This window comes from Malaclemys terrapin, chromosome 2 (genome assembly GCF_027887155.1).
Source record: "Malaclemys terrapin pileata isolate rMalTer1 chromosome 2, rMalTer1.hap1, whole genome shotgun sequence".
Lineage (NCBI taxonomy): Eukaryota > Metazoa > Chordata > Testudines > Emydidae > Malaclemys > Malaclemys terrapin.
In genome coordinates, this window is record NC_071506.1 from 283,668,364 (window position 1) to 283,686,729 (window position 18,366).

At 60.3% G+C, this 18,366-nt stretch overlaps 1 protein-coding gene across 4 annotated transcripts in view; it reads right to left on the bottom strand.

Moving 5' to 3' along the window:
* Positions 1-99: 99 nt before the first annotated feature.
* Positions 100-18,366, bottom strand: part of SCAP (SREBF chaperone) — a 107,025-nt gene continuing 88,758 nt past the window's right edge. For all 4 annotated transcript variants that reach the window (XM_054016810.1, XM_054016811.1, XM_054016809.1 and 1 more), the window contains 11 exons: positions 16,800-17,236; positions 15,811-16,005; positions 13,648-13,849; positions 12,595-12,710; positions 11,147-11,717; positions 10,036-10,121; positions 9,143-9,225; positions 8,130-8,296; positions 6,101-6,181; positions 5,089-5,295; positions 100-3,301 (listed from right to left, as the gene is read on the bottom strand). In XM_054016810.1, coding sequence (XP_053872785.1) covers positions 3,056-3,301; positions 5,089-5,295; positions 6,101-6,181; positions 8,130-8,296; positions 9,143-9,225; positions 10,036-10,121; positions 11,147-11,717; positions 12,595-12,710; positions 13,648-13,849; positions 15,811-16,005; positions 16,800-17,236 — 2,391 coding nt within the window. In that variant the 3' untranslated portion in view covers positions 100-3,055. The remainder of the gene's footprint in view (positions 3,302-5,088; positions 5,296-6,100; positions 6,182-8,129; positions 8,297-9,142; positions 9,226-10,035; positions 10,122-11,146; positions 11,718-12,594; positions 12,711-13,647; positions 13,850-15,810; positions 16,006-16,799; positions 17,237-18,366) is intronic.

Consider the following 18,366-nt stretch of genomic DNA (forward strand, 5'->3'; position numbering starts at 1 on the left):
AAGCCCCAGGAAGTGCTGCCCTGCGTTTGCTGCTGACGCATTGCAGAAGCCGGCGCTGTCAGCCAGCCCCCGGAGTAGGGAGCAGGCGGAGCCGCTGGGTTTCAGTTAGTTTGGTTTAATGTGTCTTTGTACAGGTTATAAAACACAATCTGGTACAAAAAAGCTTCCACTGTACAGTACAAAGCGTACAGCAGGGCTAAGGCCACCCAAGGCAGGACAGACACAGCCAGGGCATCAGCAAGCGAGCACACGGCCCAGGGGCTCAGGAGCAGCCCCCCCCCCCCCCCAAGCTGCTTGCAGCGGTGGTTGGACTTTCAGCGACCAGCTTGCTCCCAGACTGCAGGTCCCACCAGAGCCACGGCCTTGTCTGGGCCCTCAGCTCGCCTGCCCCACGGCTGAGGCGGGCGGGAGGTTAGTTCTCAGCAGCACTCCGCCTCAGTGGGTCTCTACAGGCACAGCATTACATCACACACAAACAGGCGCTTGAGCAGCACGTCCTGCTGTCAAACATGTAGAGTGAAATAAACCCGCTGGGATCCTCACCTGTAGGGCTCCCCCCCAGCTACTGACCAATGGCCTCACAAGGCCTGGCCGCATGGCTAGCCAAGCCAGGCTTCCCCCCCGCTCCTTGTTCTCTTCGCAAAGCGTTCACATGCTGTGGTCACCACAGACCAGGCTTTCCCCAGAGTAGACACTAGACTGGCGAGCAAGCCAGGAGGAGGCCCTGGGGAACCCCTCTGCCACCCCTCCCAGTGCTGGTACTGAGGACAGACATGGTGCCTGTTCCCCTGCATGCGGCTCCGTGGCCTGGGAAGGGGCCTTCTCCCATTCCCAGGGAAACCAGCTTGGGTGCTGGAGGCTCCTGTATGCGTGCCCAAGGCAGGTTCAGGCTCGCTGGGACTGTGGTTTGTGCTGAGCAGAGGTGGTGACTGTCCCCGCTGTGGGGATGACAGATGCCAGCTTATGCCATAGGCTCATTTCGTCAATGACATGATCAGGCCAGATCTGGGCTCCCAGCACCACGGTCCCATGGCTCCTTGGGCCGGCAGACTGCTCCGACAGCAGCGATGGAAAAGCCCTGCTTGGTTCCATGGCACGTGCTGGCTGTTGGGCCTGCAGCCATGCTCGCGGCGCCATCTCCCCTGGAGAGGGCTTCACAGCCCATCCGGTGTCTGGACAGAGGGGCCCTGCCCATGGGGTCAGGAAAGCTCAATGGCTGGCCCACAAGCAGGGGCCGATGGTGCAGCCGCCCTCCTCCAGAGATCAACAAAGCCAACCACTTACTGGGGGGGAGGGGAGGGGGTTGGGTTCCAAGAGCTCAGGGAAGCTGCCCCAGTTCGCAGCCCCTACGCGCATGTCCTGTCCCAATGCATGCCCCTTTATTGTGCCAGCAGCCAGAGGGTTCAGCTGCCCCCGGCTCATGCCAGGACTCTGCTCTGGGCTGTCCTGGAGCCAGGCTCCTGGTGCCCCAGAGCAGCAGGGAGCTGCCGGCATTTGCTGCGGTTGGGACAGCGCTGGCCATGGGCTGCAGGCCGCCCCCTGGGTCACCCACCGTAATAAATAAGTATATACAGCATAGCAATAAATAGGGCAGGTGATGTGGGCGTACAGGGCTCTCCAGGGCAGAGCCCAGCACGCCCTTCTCGTTCCAAGGCAGGGAGACGGAGCCCAGTGCTAATGCAGGAGGGAGGGGGAGGGGGTAGTTGGTCAGCGTCTGCTTTTTCCCGCTGCTCAACTCACCCCCCCCACCCCCGCCCAATCGGCCACCAGCTCTGCCCCCCCTTTTCTGTGACCAGGCAAGTGCAGGAGCTGGTTAACGGCGCCTGCTTGAGCTACAACAGCCAGTGAATTAACATCCCCCCCCCACACCTGGCCCTCACGCTGTCACAGCCCAAGCCAGGGCCAGCGAGCCCATGCCCACAGCTGAAGGCTCTGGCCCCGGCACCCCTCCCTGGGCAGGGCCCGCACCTGCAGGCAGCGCTGGGGAAGCACAGGGGCAGTGGGCATTGAATGCCAGCCAGGACACAAGGGGGGGGGCTGAGGCCCCCTCCCCTCTAGGGTCGAAGCTGCCCTTATCCACTGCAGGAAATGCCCGTTGGCCATGGGCGGGATTTCACTTGCCTTAGCGGGACACACTGTAACGTACACGGCCCCTGCCCTGCCCTGCCCTTTGGGGCACAGGCCTTGCTGGTAGAGGGGAACCAGGACCCAGGCCTGGCACCCGTGTCGGTACAGCACCTCGCACAGTGGGGCTACGGCCACCCTAGCAATGCCGGCGCGGGCTCCCTCTCCCCGTGCTGGAGAGCCCGTGGCTGACCTGGGCAGTGCCCCCCTAAGCACTGGGCCACGTTCTCCAGGCGTTCGTGTCTTCAGGAGGCAGGGCAGGGTTTGCCTGCTTCACAGCTGCAGACACATCCCACGGAGAGCGCCAGGCCCCTGCTGGAGGCAGCAGCCAAGCCCGGCCTTGAACACAGCAGGGCCAGGCTCCCCATCCCACAAATAGACCACTAGGCCCCGCCCCGCCCCACCCGCAGCCTCCTCCCCAGCTGGGGCAGGAGTTCCCCTGTCTACCGTCACAGCCCCATAGGCACTGGGCCCCCACGCTCCCCAAGCCCACGGCATTGCACGGCCCAGGCTCTGTTAAGCCCCATCCCACTGACTGTTCCTCGGTCTTCTGGCCACCTGCTGTGCAGTCCGGCTCGCTGGTAGCTTCCCCAGGGCATCCCCCAGCTGGTGACAGCACCGGCTTCCTGCCCCACGGGCCCGTCCCCACTGAGCTCTGCTGCAGCCCCAAGGGAGGAACTGACCTGCGGAGCAAGAGCAGGGCGGGGGGATGCCTGAGGTGGGGGGGCCACAGGCAGAGCAGGGCTCAGCCCCACCCAGGCAGCTGCAGGGGGAGCGCCTGGGATCCAAGGAGCTGGGGAGGGGGAGGAAGGGAGGGAGAAGCAGGCTCTCTCCTGGGAACCCCCCTGGAGCTCCTGCCCTGTCCTCCCACCCCAGGCGCTGTCCAATCAGAACTCAGATACGGCGGCCCGCAGGGCCCAGCTCCGCCCCCTCAGTCCAGTTTCTCCAGCACCGAGGGCACGTAGACCAGGCTGAGCTCGCTGCCGAAGTTGCAGACGATGGCGGCATTCTCCAGCACCAGGATCTGCCGGGCCGGCTGCGACTCGTTGCTCTTCCCCAAGTAGACAGTCTGCAGCAGGTCGCCGTAGCCGATGTCCCAGAAGGAGACGCAGCCCTGGCCTCCCGTCACCAGCAGGTTATCGGAGATCACCCCCAGGCTGGCCCCGCACCCCAGGTCCTGCGCCAGGAACAGAGAGGAGAGCGTCAGAGATGGCGCCTGCCAGTCAGGCACCTCGCGGCCCTGCAATATGGTCCCCAGCAGTGTCACAGCAGGCAGGGAAAGGTGCTGGACTGAGCCCTGGGGCCATCGCTACAGCACAGGCCCAGCCGTCCCCATTAGTGCATCTCCCTGCACCGGAGGGGCCACTTTGTCAGGCCCAGGGCAGAGACCAGCTGTCCCGTCCTGCAGGCTCAGCGCAGGAGCAGCAGGGGGCGCTGCAGGCAGTGGGGGAGCTGGGGGAGCCTGGTCTGGGATCCAGCGACTGGCCTGAGACCCGGGCTCAGCTTTCTGCTCTGCCGGCCTCCCCAGGGGCCTCAAGCAAGTCCCTCGGTCCATCTCCACAAGGTTGATCCTAGTCTGTGCTCAGCTCCCCTCTGCCCGATGGGGCGAACTGCCCGGCCCTGCCTCGGGGGGGCTCCGACATGACGGTAATGGGGGCCCAGGGAGGTGTCTGGGATCGGGGGCCCCCAAACCTTTCCATGCCGGGCCCCCTTCGGGTGCAGCCCTGGGGCAGCGACACCAACTCAGATCGTTCTTGGGGGGGGAGAGATTCTTCATCCCTGCCCCCCTCCCATCCCACATCCGGCCCTGCTTCTCCCCTGTCCACATCCATCCCTGCCCCCCATCCCACATCCGGCCCTGCTTCTCCCCTGTCCACATCCATCCCTGCCCCCCCATCCCACATCTGGCTCTGCTTCTCCCCTGTCCACATCCATCCCTGCCCCCCCATCCCACATCTGGCTCTGCCCCCCATCTCACATCTGGCCCTGCTTCCCATCCCCCCGTCCCACATCTAGCCCTGCTCCACCCCCATCCCTGCTCCCCGCCCTGTCCACATCCAACCCTGCTCCCCTCCTCCTCTTCCCATCCCACATCCAGCCTTGCTCCCCTCCTCCTTCTCCCTTCCCTGTCCCCCCATCCCACATCCGGCCCTGCTCCCCAATCCCCCGTCCCATATCCCCCGCATTCCTGCTCCCCACCCAGTCCCACATCTGGCCCTGCTCCACCCACATCCCTGCTCCCTGCCCTGTCCACATCCAGCCCTGCTCCCCTCCTCCCTTCCCTGCCCCCCATCCCGCATCCAGCCCTGCTCCCCTCTTCCCCCTCCCTTCCCTGCCCCCCATCCAGCCCTGCTCCCCTCCACCCCGTCCCTTCCCTGCCCCCCATCCCACATCCAGCCCTGCTCCCCCTTTTCCCCCACATTCCTGCTCCCCACCCAGTCCCACATCCGGCCCTGCTCCCCCACCCCCCCAGGGGTCCCTGCGAGGAGTTGCTGTGGCAGCCCAGAGCTCACAGATGCTCCGATAGTGGAGCAGACTCCCTGCCCCCGCATCGCAGCTCCCTGCCAGGCTGGGGTGGGGCGGGGGACACAACTCATTTCAGCACCACGAGCCCCAGTGGCAGGGTCCAAGCTCTCCGCAGCCGACTCCATGCAGCTCCACTCCCCGCCTCGGGGCAGGTCCATAAACAGCCTCCTGCCCATCCCACACGGCTCCCCGGCTCCCCCCCCACCTCCCGGCTGGCAAACACAGTCTGAGCTGGGGCAGTGAGGGGCCTGAGCTGGGCTAGGCAGGCGCGGCTGGCCCGGACAGAGCTTGCGCAGCATCTGCCCTTGGAACAAGGAAGCCCCCCCCAGCGATCTGACCACGGAACTAACCCCCCCCAGCAGACACATGCCCCACAACACTCCCCACGGATCAGGGGCGTCGGCAGCTCCCGGCCCCCGGCCTGGGCCCTGCACCTGCCTGCTGGATGGAATAGAGTTTGATCCCGGAGCTTCGGTCCCAGATGCTGATCACGTCATCCAAGCCACTGCTGATCACACAGGAGGTGGTGCAGGTCAGCGAGGTGACGTCCCCGCGGTGGGCGTACATGTGACTGACCCTGCTTCCTGTCAGCACGTCCCAAAGGCAGATGGCGCCATCCTGGCCCCCGCTCGCCAGCCCCATTGTCTGCAAGGACACGGGCCAAGAGTCTGAGCAGTGACCCCTGGGGCGGCCTTCCCCGGCACTGCAGGGGGCGCTGCAGCACGGCTCACTCACTCCTACCCGGGACAATGGGGTTCCCATCCAGGCGCCTCCCAGTGCTCAGAGCAACACCCCCCCGTAGGCTTTAAAGAGCCATGGTCTCTGTGGCTAGGCCTGTAACCGGCAAGGCTGGCGTCTGGCACATTCCCCTTACTGCCTACGGTCAGAGAGGAGGCCCAGGCCAGCAGAGGGGGGCAGAGGGCCCCAGGTTGTTACTGGGGGGTTGCAAAGCACACCGTCTGTTGTTAAACAAAGCCAGGTTTGCAGCAAGTCACAGTGCCAGGCCTCCAGCAGACAGCTCCTGCCCAGATGGGCTGCAGAGGGCCTGGTGCAGTGCCCAGCCTGTGCCCATCCCCACACACGGCAGCCCGGAGCATGCTCCCAGGGAGATGAGCCCAGCTAAGGCCAGCTCCCGTCGGGGCAGTACTTCTCACAGCGGGGTAGACCCCCTCAGAGCTGCGCCCCCATCACGCCTGCCAGCCTGGCCACTCAGGGCCACGCCAGCTCCCAACCCAGAAAGTGCCACCTGTAGGAATAGGGATCCCCTGCCTGAAGCAAGCAGTGCTCTGGCTGGGAGGGTGAGTCCGACCCTCCTCATCTCCTAGCGCACCGGCTGGCTGCCTGCCGTAACGTAGCCCACTGAGGGGAGGCCCCGAACCCGGCCCATGCCCCGAGCTCTCCGGCTAGGCGCACAGCACTGGTGTCCGCGTTCAGGGCCTCAGGGCCGTACCTGGTCTATGTACACAGCTGTGATTGCTCCTGAGTGACCCTGCAGTGTAAACAAGCAGCACGAATCTTCCAGCCGATATACCTGCAGGGGAGCGAGAACACAGCCTGAGGCAGCGAGCTCTGAACCGCCCACCCCGCTAGAGCAGCAGGGTTCTCATCTGTAACCCCCATGGGACCCCTTCCTCACCACCAGGTCCCTTCCCCACCTCCCCGTTTGCACCGGCAGCTTGGCATTAACACGCAGGTTTGGCTTACTCCCTTGGTGCACTAGTGTCTTCATGGAGATGACCCAGCAGAGGGCGCTCCAGAGCCCAGGGCCTGGCAGTGATGTCATCCCAGAGTCCCCCCCACACCCTCAGTGACCACCCCAGGGCAGAGCGTTCTGCAGGCAGCACCTGGGCGCCCGGGGAGGCCAGAGGCAGTGCCGCGGCTGGCAGCTCTCATGGCCCAGGCCACATTTCTAGATAGACGCAGCAGGAGCCGTGACCCAGGGGCTCAGCGAGGGGCTCTGGCTTGCAAACCCCCAACGGACCGGGGCCATGTGCAGAAGGGCAACGCCAGCGTCCGCCCGTAGAATCTGGAGGGCAATGGATTGACATCATTCTGCCAAGCCAACCTCATCGGTGCCTGGCCCGCACACGGACACGCCCCGTACACGAGTACTCCGCTCCGCACACGGACACGCCCCGTACACGTGTACTCTTCTCCGCACACTGACACGCCCCGTACACGGGTACTCCGCTCCGCACACTGACATGCCCCGTACACGAGTACTTCGCTCCGCACACGGACACGCCCCGTACACGAGTACTCCTCTCCGCACACTGACACGCCCCGTACACGAGTACTTCGCTCCGCACACGGACACGCCCCGTACACGAGTACTCCTCTCCGCACACTGACACGCCCCGTACACGAGTACTCCGCTCCGCACACAGACACGCCCCGTACACGGGTACTCCTCTCCGCACACTGACACGCCCCGTACACGGGTACTCCGCTCCGCACACGGACACGCCCCATACACGAGTACTCCGCTCCGCACACGGACACGTCCCGTACACAGGTACTCCGCTCCGCACACTGACACGCCCCGTACACGGGTACTCCTCTCCGCACACTGACACGCCCCGTACACGAGTACTCCGCTCCGCACACAGACACGCCCCGCACACGAGTACTCCTCTCCGCACACTGACACGCCCCGCACACGAGTACTCCGCTCCGCACACGGACACGCCCCGCACACGAGTACTCCGCTCCGCACACGGACACGCCCCGCACACGAGTACTCCTCTCCGCACACTGATACGCCCCGTACACGGGTACTCCTCTCCGCACACTGACACGCCCCGTACACGAGTACTCCGCTCCGCACACAGACACGCCCCGCACACGAGTACTCCGCTCCGCACACGGACACGCCCCGCACACGAGTACTCCGCTCCGCACACGGACACGCCCCGCACACGAGTACTCCTCTCCGCACACTGACACGCCCCGTACACGGGTACTCCTCTCCGCACACTGACACGCCCCGTACACGGGTACTCCTCTCCGCACACGGACACGCCCCGTACACGGGTACTCCTCTCCGCACACTGACACGCCCCGTACACGGGTACTCCTCTCCGCACACTGACACGCCCCGTACACGGGTACTCCGCTCTGCACACGGACACGCCCCATACACGAGTACTCCGCTCTGCACACGGACACGCCCTGTACACGGGTACTCCTCTCCGCACACTGACACGCCCCGTACACGGGTACTCCGCTCTGCACACGGACACGCCCCATACACGAGTACTCCGCTCTGCACACGGACACGTCCCGTACACGGGTACTCTGCTCCGCACACTGACACACCCCCACGTGTACTCCTCTCCACACATGCGTGCCTACCAACCCATCAGCCCCATGACAGATGCTCATGTGCTAAGAGCCCCGCCCCATACTAACAGCCTGCCCACACCCGCCCCGCCAGCCCGGGGCCCTACTGGGGAGACCCATGGCAGGGGAGCACTTACTTTCAGAGTGTGGTCCTGGCTGCCTGTCACCAGCCGCCCAGCCGCAGCCTTCAGTGCCGTGATTGGCTTCTGATGGGCGCAGGACACCGTGTGGGTCAGCTGGCACATGATGAGGTCATGGCTGCTGCACATGGGGGAGGACGGGATGCTGCTCCTGCTAGGGGTTCCTGGGGGAGCACACACATAGCAGGGGCGGTGGGCACTGCAGCCTTCCACACATGGGCCAGCACGCCCAAGAGTGGCCGCGGAGGGTGGGTGCCCCAGTTTTGGAGGCCCAACCTGAGACACCCGGGGTCTGATTTTCAGCACAGCTGGGCACCCATTGTTCCAGCGGGGGCCATCGGAAGTGGCAGTGCTCAGCACCTCGGAAAGGTGGGCCTGGGGGTCTCCAGGTGGGCCCCCAAATCGGTGGCCACTTCTGAGTAAATCTGCTGCTGGAGACCAGTGCCCTGGGATTACCCAGCAGGCAGGCCCAGCGCTGGCAGCACCGTCAGCTTCTCTGCCCCTGCCCCTGCGGGAAGGAAGGGCTGTGCCCACGGCCCGTTCAGATCTTCACCTCTCTGCATGGGCTGTGCTACAGGTCAGAGTCCATCCACCCCTCCCCCACAGCTCCCCTCCCCACCAGCCCACTCCAAAGTGGAGGGAACCATCGTGCACTGGCAAGGAGCTGGACTGGCTCGTCATCCCAGAGCAGTGGCACCTCCAGGCTCCAGCTGAGATCAGGGCCCCTGAACAAACTCCGAGGGACAGACAGGCCCTGGCCTGAAAAGCTCACAGTCTAACTGGACAAGACAGACAAAGGGGTCGGAAGGGAAACGGAGGCACACGGCGGAGCTGGGAACAGAACTCAGGTCTCCCGAGTCCCGCTCTAATGCTCTGTCTGTTGGATCAGTGCCACGGGCCCAGATCCTCAAAGGTACTGAGGTATCTCAGTGCCACTGAAATCAATAGGAGTTTGGCACCTGAACTGGTTTACAGATCTGGGCCGTTTTCCCTCCCAGGCGCTCGCTTACCTCGGAACTGCAGGTGGTTGTAGGCTGAGTGGGTTTCTAAAGAGAAGAAATCCAAGGAGCCGTTCAGCCTGGCAGCCACAATCCTGGGAGAGAGAAATAGACAAAGGTGAGGAGAGGCCTCTTCTCCATCCCCACAAGAGCCCTGGAGGCTGGACGACTCCAGTTGCAGAGTAAGGACAACACCCAGATTTTCCGGGCGCCCATGTGACCCAGCCACCACCTGGAGAGGGGCAGTGGGAGGGTCAGTCTCCAGGCCCCAGTCTGCCAGCAAGGGGGGACAGTCCTGGGCGGTGGCTTTTGTGATGAGGTTTCCCTTGGAAACTAGACTGAGACCAGGCCACCGAACAGCTGACAGATGGGAACAGCTCGATTGGCACCCAGCTGGGCTGGATGGGAGCTGGGGACCTAGGGAAAGGCTCTGTATACCGGTCTCCTGAACCACCCAGCACCCGGTGGAGAGGTTAAATCCGCGGAGGAGAAGAGGCTACTGGGCACATGGGAACCAATAACTCCAGGACTGCCAACCCTGCATTTCAAAAAGAAGGGAGTGTTTTCTTAGCACCCCACCCCACCCCTCCTCTCGCGATTGTTAACAACACTAAGCAGGACTCAGCTGCATTCGCCAGGGGTATTTCTTGCCTGCTCCCGATCTCGTTGTACGGAGACGAAGAAATAAGGGACGCCCCTTGGAATGAGAGACTGTTGGCAACCCACTGCTCTCAGCCAGAGCCCCAGGGCTGCGGGCGAGAAAGGGGAGCTCACAGCTCTGTCTGCCACAACCCAGGGCTGCCTGCATCACCTCCCCTGGACCCAGACAGCTGGGCTCCTGCCTTCACAGCCTCCTCCCTGGCGAGATCCCTGGGGAAGGGCGCCTCAGAGGCTCTGTCCGTTACCTGTTGTTCAGGAAGACGAGTGCTGTGATTCCGGACTGACCCTCCTCGTTACAGCACCGTAAGGTCCCCTCGATGGCATCCCACACCTGGAAGAGAGGCGGAGTTACAGGGAGCCGGGGGAGGAGTCCCTGCCTCGCAGAGCAGCTGGCCAGGGGGAATTCAAGTGGTTTGGAATTTAAAATGATTGTAACAATAATGCTGGCTGTGGCCAGGTCCCCTGAGAGCTGGGGCCTTGAAGTAATTATATATGGATCCCCCAATCCATCTCAGTCCTGCCCTGCAGCACCTCCCGCTAGCCCAGTCCTGGGGCCCCCCACTGCTGTTCCTGTTCGCAGTAGAGATGGATTTGCACCAGATTTTGAAGCAATCTTGTGATGCCTGGAGACAATGTTTAGAAGCGAGCTCAGGGCATGGCTATGCTACGCAGACTACACCAGCACAACTATGGAGCCACAGCCGCGCCGCCATCACCCCGGAGTGTAGTCGCAGCCACGCCGATGAAGGGGTTCTTCCGTTGCTGCGGGAACACCACCTCCCGGAGCGCCGGCAACTGCATGGATGGATGCATTCTGGAGACTGAGCTGCGGCTCCATGGGGGCCAGGGCAGCGCAGCTCTGTCAGTCCACGGTGGGGATTTTTCACACCCTGAGCGATGTAGCTTTTCGACCTAACTTTTAAGGGGAGCCCTGGCCACAGTCAGTCCTTCCCGGCTCCAGCGTGGCAGAGCAGGACGGGAAATGGAAACTCATGTAATGAGCTGTCTAGTGTGTCTGTCACCAGCCCCACCCTGCTGCCCTCGGCTGCCAGGGTGTGTCCTAGGCCCTGTGCGGCTGACAGCAGTCCCTCCAGGAGCTCCGGAGCTGGGGCCCCAGCATTGGGGGCAGGAGGAGTTGGGCCATGGCGTGCCGGTGGCATACCTGGCTGCAGATCTGTTACCACCTGGCTCTGCAGGAGTTCTGGAAACACCCTAGTACAGCTGCCTTGTGCCCTCACTTACAGGGACGCCACAGAGGGACCAGTGCTCCGGGACCATGGATGGGTGAGTGTGGAGTGCAGCCTGCTATGACCTTCTCAGTGCCCATTCAGGGGCAGGGAGCCCCCCCACACTTACCTCCAGCTTCCCATTGCTCCGGCCAGCCACAATGAGGTTGCCCCGCAGGTCCAGGCTCCAGACAGAGCTTTCCAAGTCACCGGCCCACGCAGCAATGGGGGAGGACTTTTCAAATCCGGCCAAAGGCTCGTCCCCTAGGCTCTTCCTGCGGGCACTGCACCCTCCTTCCCCCGTCCCGCAGCTCAGGGCCCTGGTGCTGCCCGTCCTCGTGCAGGAAATGGCCTGCCCGTGCGTGGCCGGGAAGCCGGCGAAGTTCATGCAGTTCGAAGCGTTCTGCTCCTCGTAGACCTTCTCTACCAGTCTGCCGAAGTTGTAGCCAGTGTCCTTGTGCCGGCCGCAGACTGCGCGGTGCCTGGGCTCCGGCTCCACCGCCTTGGCCTGCTCCGAGAAGTTGGTGTCGATGAGAGAGGTGAGGTCCGGCTGGTCGCAGAACAGAGGGGGCTGCGGGGGGCTCAGCATCCTCTTGAGCGGGTGGCTGTTGTCGAAGGGATCCTCCAGCTCGTTCTTGAGCTCTGGGCTCTGATCCCAGCTCTCCTGGTAATCAAAGACGCCGCTGCTGTCTCTGCGCAACCTGAAATGCAGCAGCTGCAGGTTAGCGCTCCCTTCCGTACAGGCTGGGAGAGGGTGAGGGACTGGCTGGGAACAACAGGCAACAGGTGAACTGTGACTCTACGGAGGGGTGAAAATCACCCCTTTCCTAACAGCTGGGGCAGTGGGGTGTCCTACCAAAAACCGAGAGTTAATTTCTTCCAGCATTACGTGGGTTAGTGAGCAGCGATCGTGTAAGGACAGGGGAGTGTTTACATGAGTTAATGAGCACTGAGTGTGTAAATAAGGTGTGTTTTTCCACAGGTTAGTGAACACTGATCTGTAAGTACAGGGGTATGTTTGCACAGGTTAGTGAGCACTGCCTGTATAAGGACAGGGATATGCTTGCACGGGTTAGTGAGCAGTGACTATAAAGGACAGGGGCGTTTGCACGGGTTAGCGAGCAGCGATTGTATAAGGACAGGGGCGTGTTTGCACGGGTTAGCGAGCAGCGATTGTATAAGGACAGGGGCGTGTTTGCACGGGTTAGCAATCAGCAATTTTATAAAGATAGGGGTGTTCGCACTGGTTAGCGAGCAGCGATTGTATAAGGACAGGGGCGTGTTTGCACGGGTTAGCGAGCAGTGATTGTATAAGGACAGGGGCGTGTTTGCACGGGTTAGCGAGCAGCGATTGTATAAGGACAGGGGCGTGTTTGCACGGGTTAGCAATCAGCAATTTTATAAAGATAGGGGTGTTCGCACTGGTTAGCGAGCAGCGATTGTATAAGGCCAGGGGCGTGTTTGCACTGGTTAGCGAGCAGCGATTGTATAAGGACAGGGGCGTGTTCGCCGGGTTAGCGAGCAGCGATTGTATAAGGACAGGGCGTGTTTGCGCTATCCACACAGTAGTGAACGTACCCTTGTTTGGGGATGACAGTGAGGCAGTCTCCAGTCTGAGCATCCCACACTCGGATCTGACCCACCAGACAGCAGCTGACAAGCAGCATCCCGTCACTGGCCAGGCACTCGATATCCTGAGGGGGAAGAGCAGTCTAGACTGAGTCCGTGGAACCAGCAAACCCCACCATATCTGGGAGTGCCCTGCACTCTCCCCCAACCTGGCAGAAGCCCCTAGCCAGTGAAGCTCAGGTAGAAACGATTCGCTGGCTTGGGATCACCAGAGCAATGGGCTCAGAGCCCAAGGACTGCACACACTGGCACCAGTGGGCAGACTCCAGCTGCCTTCACTTTCAATGCAGAGGTGTGGCCTGAGGAGAGACAACAGGCCCCAGCATGCAATGCGGGCTGGCTGCTTGGCTCAAGTCAGAGCACTGCATGCTGGGACTTGTAGTCTCAGTTCCATACTCAAGATGAAGGCGGCTGCAGGCTGCAGTGTAAAACTCTCAAGTCTGCGTGTAGAGTGGGGTGCTGTAGTCTCCATGGGCCCCATCTGGCATCCAGGCCACATGCTGGCCGGCTGCGCTCTACGGGGCATGGCTTCCCGCGGGAAAGGTACGGAGGAAGGAGCCCTGCAGGGCCATCCCAGCATGGTAGTCAGTGTGCTGGGAATCTAGCACATTTCTATGAAGCCCATCTGGAACATACCCACCTCCTCATACTACGGAGAACAAACCAGGATGCACTCTGCAAGCTACTGCCACGAAAGAGGGGCTGAACAGCCCGGCTAGTGAAGGGCGCCAGCTGGGCCAGCAGCCAAGGGCCCAGAGCACATCACAGACTGTGAGGGCCAAAGACATGGGGGCACGTCCTGCTCCACCACCCCATTGCCTGCCTGCGCAGTGCCCCTGGCCCCCGCTAGCCCCAGTGAGTCACATGGCTCAGTGCTACATTACATGCCCACCAGTTCTGATGTCTGCGACTTCAAGGTGGCAAAGGGGGGTGAGAGGTGGGTTGTGTGGGCCCCCTGCAGTGAGGCGCACTGGACACTGCGTATGCTCCAGGCCAACCTACCATGAGGTGACCCCTGAGAACCAGGGGGGTGATCTCGGTCTCGGGTGGGGAATAGCCGTAGTCGTCGCAGGGCAGGTCCCCTCTCTTCCTCCGGCTGTGCGAGAGCCCGTTCTGCCCATAGTTTTTGGGGCAGAACACTCTGTACAGGCAGAAGAGCAGAAGAACCAGGAGGATGCCAGAGGCCAGGCCCAGAGCAGCTACCCTGATGGCAGAGAAGGATGTTAGCTGTGCCAGGCCACCACCTCTGGCACACAATGCTCCCAACACAGCGCTTCCGAGGAAGCAGCTGCTCTGAGCTGGACTGTTGCTTACACAGGGGGCTGGTTTAGGGCTCCCAATTTAGCTTCTTAACAAAGAGGAGAACTTCAGAGAGTCCAACCGCCTGCAGGTAGTCAGCTGGGACAGCGCAGGGCAAAAAGCACCTGCAGGTTTTAGGAGCCGCTGCACATGCAGCCTGGGAGGCATTTAAAACACCTGTTTACAATGTTAAAAAGGCGGAGGGAATGGGGGGTTAAAAAAACCTTTTCTCCATTGATCAGATTGTTTTAAATCCAATCAAGTGACATCACTGAGCCTGAAAGCGTCATGCAAATGGCTGGTATCAGTTTGTGGACTGAAATTTCCCCAAGACAAAACACCAGGTTTGGCTGAAATTGACATTTTTCCTGGGGAAAAAGTCAGTGTTGGCAGCATTTTCCAGTGGGAAAATTCAGAGTGAAAAGTTTCAATCGAACACGTTAAAAACCACGTCCTTTCAACAGTCCTGAATGGAAATTTGTCAGAAACATTCCACCAAAATGTTTGCTCTTCTGACCTTTTCTCTCATTTTGGAATGAAAACCAATGTCGACATGTAAGAATTTCCTGCAGGATGGAAATTCCGATTTCCAAACAGACACGTTCTGGCCCGGCCGCCCGAGAGGCTGCACCGTATTGGTCCTTGCTGCTCCATCATTCTGACAGCTACTAGGTACCTTATGGGAGAGCCCTCAGGACCCCAGACTAGGATCGGGGCCCTGTCGGTCAAGGCTCTGAACAGAAAAACAACACAACGCTTGTCCCTGCCCTAGAGATTTGATTCCTCCAGGCAGACCTCTTTGCTTGCAGCAGGATTTGAGCCGTGTGCTCAGAACCAGGCAGAGTTGATGGTAGCGGATGTGAATGCTAAAAAGGATTTGGATCTAGATTTTCAGTAGTGACTAGTGACTTTGGGTTCCTCCAGTTCGGAGTGCCCAGCCAGAGACGCCTTAAAGAGGCCTGATTTTCAGACAGCAGGTGTTCAGCACTTTCTGGAAATGACATCCCTGTAAGGGTGGCTCATGTTGGACACCCAAAAATTGAGGTCCCCAAAATCACTAGTCAATTTAGAAAATCCAGACCTAGTTCTCTGCCAGTTTTTCACAAGGAGAGAGCTAAAATCATGCAGGAATGCAAGGTGGGGAATAAAAGGCAAGATGGGAATCAGCACGACGTGATTTCCAGGTATTTCACGCATGCCCTGCTGATTAAGAACGCTGATGCTAGTGGAAAGCGGGCTCTCCACCTTCTCAATGGTACAGTGGTTTCCTTTCTAGCCTTGAGAGTGTTGTCTGATAACTCATGAAGGGTCACCCACCCCAAAGATGCTTAACTCCCTCCCCCCCCCCCATTGGCCTCACCTCCTGACACCTCTCTCTTTTTGTTGCTGCGCTGCACATCATGACCAGCTGGATACTGCGGTCTGGTAAAACAGCAGCAAGGCTGCCCCACTCGCCATAGCTCTGAACGAGCAAAGCTGGCTCTTCAAAGTGCCTGGCTAACTGTGCGTGATTATCGCACGCACATGCAATGAACACTTACGCACTCAGGGAGTTTTACCATCAGCCCCTTCGTGTCCAGTACATTGTGACAAGCAGCCCCACTTTTCCTGAGGCTCAGTGCACTGGCTAACACTGACTCGCCCGCTAGGAAGCCCTCAGCCTCTGAAGACCACAATAAGTGGAATGGTTAATGTAACACTGCCCTAGCAGAACAGAAGCACCCGGGACTTGGCAGGGCTCCTTTCTGCCCTGACCGTATTCCCTCCCCAAGGAGACTCTGAGCCGCCAGGCAACCAAGCTGCCCATTCCGGGTGACAGAGGCAGGGCCAAAGGGGTGGATCACGGGGGACAGTCGGCTCTCTTACTTGTAGAGCGTGACGTCCCGGTGCCCCTGCAGTTTGGGCAAGGCCTCACCGGGCCGATCCACCGCCTCCAATTTCCCGAGGCTCGAAGGGAAGAAAGAGTGGTAGCGATTAGCCTCCTGAGGGTGGCGCACTTCTAAGGCTTCTCGTGGATTCAGGTACAAGGTGACAGGGATGGCTGGGAGGATGCTGATGTACCTGGGGAGAGGAAGGAAAGACGAGGGACCGGCTTAGGAACGGCAGGATGCAGAGATGGCAAAATCCCGTAAGATCATCTAGCTCATCCCTCCCTTGGGGCCACACCAGGGCAGGGCCACGACGGGTATTCTCTAGGGCTTCGTCCAGGCCAGGTTTAGCTACCCCAACCCCTGGGGCTTCACTACGTGCCTGGAAGAGCATTCCCAAGTCCACTGGAGCTCAGCTTCCTCCCTGAGCTCCCCAAACAGCCAGCACTGGCGCAGCTCACCGGGGGGCCGCCTGGATTTCAGGGATTTGATGGCCAGAAGGGACCAATGTGATGATCGAGTGACTGTCTGTATGGCCCAGGTCAGAGACCCTTGCCCCGGGAGCCCTGCATTGAGCTGGCCGCACTGCAGCATGTCTGTCATTCACCCTTAGTTTTATATTGGCCTTTAATTCCAGATGGCCACACGCGCTCTCCGAACGCGTGCGTATGGCCCCACTGCAGTGCAGCCACCTCTGGGGTGGAGGGAAGTCACCAGGCACACAACACGCCAAACACCAGTGGGAAGGGAAGGGCAGGGCGTGTTTTGGCCCAAGACAAAGCCCCATGCCACGTGCTCAGTGATGTACAGTGTCCATGCAAGGCAGACCTGGCCCGTTTGAAAGGGCTGCCCAGAAGACCCACCCGCAGTGAGCTGCATGGAATTCAGTTTATCTGCTCCAAGAGTGAAGGGCTGAGCCAAACCTGATGGGATTCAATTCTGTGCGGACTCCAAGGGCTCTGGGCACCTGGTCTGCGACCCACTTGCCTTTTGGCCAGGGTGATGTTGTAGTAGCTGAAGAGGGATGGCCAGTGTCGGAAGGAGAGCTTCCTCCAGATCTCCTCATCCTCCACGCCCCACGTGACCTCTGCCTTTGTGCCAGGCTCCGGCTGCCCACTGCCGTGGCTCTCCGGTCCCTGGGCCCACGGCTGCTGATTTGCCTCCAGCCCATTCCGGGACTCTAGCCCTTCCTTCTGCTCGCGCTGCTGCTGCGTCTGGTTCTCTGACAGCTGCACGGGCTCCGAGGGGAAGACCGAGAGGGCGAGCTTGACATCCCCAGCCGGAAGGACACCTCCAGGAACTGGCATGGGAGGCAGTCCCGCTTCTCCCAGCGGGCTCTGCTCTGTGACCTGCGACGTGAGGTAGGTGCGGAGGCCAGCGGGATCTGTGTACACCAGGATTCCAATCCAAATCACCGTTCCAACCTGCACCGTACAAGTGAAGAGACAAGGCTGTTTAGTACACGGCACCCTCACCTCAGCACCATAACTGCACAGACACCAGAGCATCGGTGTAGCCAAACCTCAGCCACAGCCCCCAGAAGGTGCACCCCGCCCCGAAATACAGCCCTGATTCCTGGGACTGGGGCCGGTTCTGTTCAATATCTTCATTAATGATCTGGAGGATGGTGTGGACTGCACTCTCAGCAAGTTTGCAGATGACACTAAACTGGGAGGAGTGGTAGATACGCTGGAGGGTAGGGATAGGATACAGAGGGACCTAGACAAATTAGAGGATTGGGCCAAAAGAAATCTGATGAGGTTCAACAAGGACAAGTGCAGAGTCCTGCACTTAAGACGGAAGAATCCCTTGCACTGCTTCAGACTAGGGACCGAGGGGCTAGGCAGCAGTTCTGCAGAAAAGGACCTAGGGGTCACAGTGGACGAGAAGCTGGATATGAGTCAACAATGTGCCCTTGTTGCCAAGAAGGCTAACGGCATTTGGGGCTGTATAAGTAGGGGCATTGCCAGCAGATCGAGGGAGGTGATCATTCCCCTCTATTTGACATGGGTGAGGCCTCATCTGGAGTACTGTGTCCAGTTTTGGGCCCCACACTACAAGGATGTGGAAAAATTGGAAAGAGTCCAGTGGAGGGCAACAAAAATGATTAGGGGGCTGGAGCACATGATTTATGAGGAGAGGCTGAGGGATCTGGGATTATTTAGTCTGCAGAAGAGAAGAATGAGGGGAGATTTGATAGCTGCTTTCAACTACCTGAAAGGGAATTCCAAAGAGGATGGATCTAGACTGTTCTCAGTGGTACCAGATGGCAGAACAAGGAGTAATGGTTTCAAGTTGCAGTGGGGGAGGTTTAAGTTCGGTATTAGGAAAAACTTTTTCATTAGGAGGGTGGTGAAGCACTGGAATGGGTTACCTAGGGAGGTGGTGGAATCTCCTTCCTTAGAGGTTTTTAAGGTCAGGCTTGACAAAGCCGTGGCTGGGATGATTTAGTTGGGGATTGGTCCTGCTTTGAGCAGGGGGTTGGACTAGATGACCTCCTGAGGTCCCTTCCAACCCTGATGTTCTATGATTCATGACTGACGCCCACAGACCT